This window comes from Muntiacus reevesi, chromosome 1, assembly GCF_963930625.1.
Source record: "Muntiacus reevesi chromosome 1, mMunRee1.1, whole genome shotgun sequence".
In the NCBI taxonomy this organism is placed as follows: domain Eukaryota; kingdom Metazoa; phylum Chordata; class Mammalia; order Artiodactyla; family Cervidae; genus Muntiacus; species Muntiacus reevesi.
In genome coordinates, this window is record NC_089249.1 from 80,696,433 (window position 1) to 80,702,475 (window position 6,043).

Consider the following 6,043-nt stretch of genomic DNA (forward strand, 5'->3'; position numbering starts at 1 on the left):
TTGTATGCACTAACCAAAATTGATGTTCAATATTAATTTCTTTTTTTCATTTATTTTTATTAGTTAGAGGCTAATTACTTTACAATATTGTAGTGGTTTTTGCCACACATTGACATGAATCAGCCATGGATTTACATAAAACCAGGTAATCATAGAGCAATACACACATATTGTGATTCTATATAATAAAAGAAAATCTTTAAACAGATAATTGAGATTTATTAATGCATGTATTTTCCCCTGCCTTTCCTTTGACTGATACTCCCTACCAAAGAGAATTATGTTTGCCTTTTAAGCTTTGTGATCCCTTCTATCTTATTTATACAAGATCAATAAGATAGGGGAGAGAAAGAGTTATACATCTGGAGAGAAAAGGAGAGGATTTTGTTCCTGGTCACTCCCTCTGAAATGAAGAATCCTGGAACAGGGCAAAAGACAGAGAAAACTAACAAAGGAACCAGAGAGACTGGGGTTACACAACTAGGGCCAGACTTAAGTCAGGTCATGGAGGGGAGAGGAGGAGAAAAGGGGAAGAGAGATAAAAGAAGCCACAGTTTTTGGATGTTGTAGAGCATTTAGTGGTGCTTAGTGAGAATATTCTGAGCAGCTGTAGAATATGGGACAAATGAAGAGGAGAGAAAAATGGGGATTTTAGAAGTAATTTGTGGATTATGAAATAGATTGCCTACAATATTTTACAGCAAGCAGATCAAATGAGTCAATCCTAAAGGAAATTAGCCCTGAATATTCATTGAAAGGACTGATGCTGAAGCTGAAACTCCAATACTTTGGCCCCCTGATGCAAAGAACCAACACATTAGAAAAGATCCTGATGCTGGGAAAGATTGAAGGCAGGATGAGAAGGGACGACAGAGGATGACATGGTTGGATGGCATCACCAATTCCATGGACATGAGTTTGAGTAAGCTCTGGGAGTTGGTGAAGGACAAGGAAGACTGGTGTGCTGCAGTCCATGGTTCACAAAGAGTCAGACACAGCTGAGCAACTGAACAACAACAGTATTTTTCAGATACATCAATGCTGGACTGAGTTTTGGGAGATGCCATTCTCACAGAAACTAAGCCTCAGGGGACTCCAGGAGTTTTTCAGCTGTGTGTGGTTGATATATAACCAAAAGGTCTAAATGGATAAAATTCTAACTCAGCATGGACACCCCTGGAAAAGGGGGTAGAATTAGAAGTCTAAAGATAACGTTTCATTTTTATCTGTATGCGTCTGTTAAAATGTTTATATAGCTCATGCAACTTAGTGATTTTTTAAACAATAAATGTAAAAAAGCATTATAGCATGTGTGCTTGGTCATATCCAACTCTTTTGCAACCCCGTGGGCTATAGCCTGCCAGACTCCTCTGTCCATGGGATTTCCCTGGCAAGAATACTGGAATGGGATGCCATTTCCTTCTCCAGGAGAACTTCCCAACTCAGGGATCGGACCCATATCTCTTGTATCTCCTGCATTGCCAGGCAAATTCTTTACCAACTTTGCCACCTGGGAGGAAAGCATTAGATGCTTCTGTCAGTTGCAGAACAAGCTGCACTCTGACCTCCCACACTGAGGTGCCACATGGTGGTACATGAGGAAATCATGGTCCTGGACAAGACTGCTCCCAGCTCTGAGCAGGCATCCAGTGACTGGGCTGCAAGTTGATGGCATTTGAATAGAGGGATGGAATATGATTGTGGAGCCATGGGTGATTTCAATGTTTAAATGCAACACAGGAGTCCAGACCACTTTCTGTCCCAGGGTGACTCAAAAGAGGTTGCTTAGAAACAAACACAAAATTCTCTGTTCTTGTAAAAACATCCATTTATGCATTCACCAAACACATCTCCAGGGCTCATGCACCAAGCCTTGCAGGGTTGCTTTGAACATCACTTATCCCTCTACCTCTTCTTTTAATGTGTGGGTTTATAGTCTCTAGTTACTAAAAAACAATTTACCCCAAGCCCTCCAGAGTTAGCAAAGTCATGGAGAAAAAGGTGCTAATGAGGAAGAGTGCCTGGTCTTAGGACCCAAACGACTGTCCACAAGGCTTATCTTCCTCTCTGAAACCTCCCACTCACTACCTGAGCTGTCTCTCCAGTGCTGACAGGGAGATGTCTACCGGCTTCAGGGCAGCTTTAGCTTCTTCTCTTAACTCTTCACTCTATGGTATCAGGAGGGCAAGCTTATCAGATGAGTAAACACCCACCATGAGTTCACGTCCACTCACACAGCAGCTGGAATATAACTGTGATGCTCCTGGGAAGTTCTGATTCCATAGCTGCTTCTCCATTCAGGATGACAAACTCTGAGTTTACATCCAGTGGTCATGCTACCAGGACATCCTCATCAAGGCCATACCCTTTCCTCAGATTGATCAGAGGGCAACAGAGAGTTGTCCTTTAGCCCCCAAATCTTCCGCCCCGGATCCTGATAACATGTGTGCTGCTAAGTTGCTTCAGTTGTGTCCAACTCTTTGTGACCCTATGGACTGTAACCCACCAGGCTCCTCTGTCCATGGGATTCTCCAGGCAAGAATGCTGGAGTGGGTTGCCATGCTTTTTCTCCAAGGAATCTTCCCAACCCAGGGATCAAGCCTGCGTCTCTTACATCTCCTGCATTAGCAGGAAGGTTCTTCACCACTAGTATCCCTGGGAAGCTTAACTTGCATAGGGAAGTTTATTCCCAGCATTCTGGGAGGCAAAAGAGTCCCCAGGGGCCACCAGCCCAACCTGCTTGTTCATGCCCTGCAGATGTTTCATCTTGCTGAGAAACAAGAGTAGAGTGGGAAAGGTAGATGAGTTTCTGAGGGAAAAGTGTATATATGAACCAAATAAACAGGAAGTCACTATGAACTGCATTCAAAGCTTTATTCTTGCCAGAGTTTGGGAGTTGCGCTAACTCTGGTAGGCTGCCTTAATAACGAAGCAAGGTAGGGAGGTGGAGCAATGAGATTGAATACAGGGAGGGGAGCAGAAGCTGGGGAGTCTCCCAGAAGATAGAGCAGGGTGGTGAGTTCTGGAGCAGAGCTGTTCTTCTGTATTTAACAGTCGCAGTCATCGTCGCAATCACAGCATGCAGGACCTCGGGACCTCATGGGAATAATTCCTAGACAACAACACCCAGAGCCACAGCATCCAGAGCCACAGCACCCAGAGCTGCAGCACCCAGAACTGCAGCACCCAGAGTCACAGCATCCGGAATCCTCACAGCCACCAGACGATCCTGAGTTGCAGTCCTGGGGCCGTTGGATCCAGCGTCTCAGGGGACTCACCCCGAAGGTGCGGGGAGCCAGACAGCAGTAGCTGGTGGAGCAGGGAGCAGAGCATGGATCAGGGACACAACATGAGGTGACTGAGCCTCTTACAGGAGCCTGAGCATAGTAGGTTTGGGAAGGAGCAGGGGTCTGAACATAGTATGTCTGGGTCTGGCAAGGGGCTGGGGATTTCACATAGGTCGTCTGGCATGGAGCAGGGCACTTCACAAATGTCTGGCAGGGAGCTGGGTATTTCACATAGGTCGTCTGGCTTGGAGCTGGGCACTTCACGAGGGTCTGGCAAGGAGTTACACATTTCACATAGGTTTTCGTCTGGAACGGAGCTGGGCATTTCACGTAGTTTTGAGTTGGACACAGAGGTGGACATTTCACATAGGTTTGAGTCAGACATGGACCTGGGCATTTCACAAAGGTTTGAGTTGGACATGGAGGTGAGCATTTCACGAAGGTTTGAGTCGGACATGGAGGTGGGCATTTTACAGAAGTACATTTGGTACTCTGCACAACCCCCAATCCTGAACCTTTCACGCAAGATGGAGGGAATTGTGTCTGTTTCTGCTGGTCACACATCTTCCTGTGGCTTTGCAAAATCTGAAAAGAAAGTTCTCATTAGGTCTAAGAAGGCTTCCAAGGAAACCTGCAGCTTCCCCTTTGGATAAAGTGGCCTGTAAGCGGTAGCCTTTTTGAGAAGGTCACAGGCACCAAGATCTGGCATTAGGGCAGACTCAGAATCAGGGATCCTAGGCTCAGCTCTTGTGACTTGATCTGAGCTGGGTGCCTTTGCATAAGTCACTGCTCACCTGTGGGAATCTGTTTCCAAAATGGAAAATGAAGAGGAAGAGTTTGACAGAGAGATCTCCATGTTTCTACCCAACTCTTCAAGTGACTCGTTTCACCTACTCCAACTCCTGCATTATGAATTCACCTGGGGAAATTGTCATTTCCCAGCTGATTTCCCCTCCCCACCAAGTCCCCCACAAGAGGCTTCTCTTCTTTCTTCTGTCCGGCCAGCCAAGACCCAGGGATTCCAAATTCACATCACCAGAGGCTGAATCAACCTGAGTCTCAAGCTGATCCTAACAGAGGTAGGACAAATTTGAATAAGTCTCCACCTTTTGCTCTTTGGATCAGCAGTACTATCCTTGCACCTCATTAATGGACCCAAGAGAGGATGGCACAGCTGAACTCGAAGAGGGAGAGGGTGGTGACCCAGTTCTCTGCAAAACCCTCTCATGCAGAACTAACAGCTGGTCCTCTCCTCTCACACTCCAGACTCTGAGCTTCCAGCCAGTGACTTCCCTTTGTGTCTCATCCTGACCACCCTCATCCCAAGAGCCAAGTGTCACCAAGGCTCTCCTTCTTTCTGTGTCACTGTCCCAGGCATAGACTTACCCTCTTTGCTGATCGAGCAGGACTGGAAGAAGCCAGTGATCTGAGGAACTGGCCGTTGGGGGCACCTTTTATAGGGTAGCAATGAAGCAATTTAATGCCATCTGAGTGAAGCATGAGATCACAAGGACGAGGCCTGGCGTGGCATTGGTGAGATTCCTCCCCAGTATGCTTGGCTCATCATCAGAGGCAGGGCATGTCTCTGCTTGACATTGAATTTTCCTGAACACAAGATAAATGATTCCTATCACTTTCTTCATGAAACAAGTCAGTCTTCTCCTAAGAGTTATGAGAGATGAGATGCCTGGAAGAGCTGCCATTATGAAATGATTTCTACATCACGTGAGTCTTCAAGGACTTATTCAAGATGTAATTAGGGTCTCAATTCTTCACACACTGTACTAAAAGCTACACAGAATCTTCCCAGCCTAAGTGATGTGTTCTTTCTGAGGGCTTCCATGGTGCTTCCTGCTGGCCTGAGTTGTTGGGCCCAAAGAGTTTGGCCCTGCAGTCTCTGCCTCAACGTGGCAGCAAAGTACTCCCCAAGAAATGGCTTGTTCTGGGCTGGCAGGTTATTCTAAGTTTCTTGGGGAAACTGGGTGTGTACTTGATGACCCAAGACCCCAGGCTCTATATCTAGGCTGCCTCTCCTCTCCTCCTCATGCACTATAAACTCCCTCATCCTAACCTTCCTGGACTTCACTATCAGGTCTAGATCCACAAGGACCTAGAACAGGGGGAATTTAATTGAATGCTTTTTATGTGCCAAACAGTTCACAATACATGTTTACTTATAGATGGTCCTGTAACTGAAGCCCCAAAAGATTAAGTTACTCCTTGTCACTAAGCAAGTAAATACCAGAGCAAGAGTTCAAACGTAGGCAGTCTGCTTTCATAAGTCATGGTCTTTATCTCTACAACATATTGCCTCTTATTTCTGGACATAGTATAGTCCCTGAATCTCTAAAACCCCAGGTGGCACTAGTGGTAAAGAACCCACCTGCAAATACAGGAGACATAAGAGATGCAGGTTTGATCCTCAGGTTGGGAAGATCTCCTGGAGGAGAGCATGGCAAACCAGTCCAGTATTCTTGTCTGGAGAATCTCATGGACAGAGGAGCTTGGCAAGCTGAGTCCATAGGGTCACAAAGTGAAACAAGTTAGCACCAGCACCTGGATCTCTACCTCCATTCCCTTCCCAGTACAGTAGATATAGGGATAGAAATGGGAATATATGTATTAAACACTTATGTTCTTAATGTACTCAATGTACTGCATGCTGTCCTGGCTTCTTCACCTGTGTTACTTCATTTGATCTTCACAAGAACCCTTAAACATAGGCTACGTTAGCCCTGTCTTTTAACATTTATTTA

The 6,043-nt window shown here is 45.8% G+C and overlaps 1 protein-coding gene across 1 annotated transcript; it reads right to left on the reverse strand.

The window, feature by feature from the left end:
* Nucleotides 1–3,047: 3,047 nt before the first annotated feature.
* On the reverse strand, nt 3,048–3,851 carry KPLCE (KPRP N-terminal and LCE C-terminal like protein). Its single transcript, XM_065926867.1, has one exon. The coding sequence runs from the start codon at nt 3,849–3,851 to the stop codon at nt 3,048–3,050; it is 804 nt and encodes a 267-aa protein (XP_065782939.1).
* Between the last annotated feature and the right edge of the window lie 2,192 nt (nt 3,852–6,043).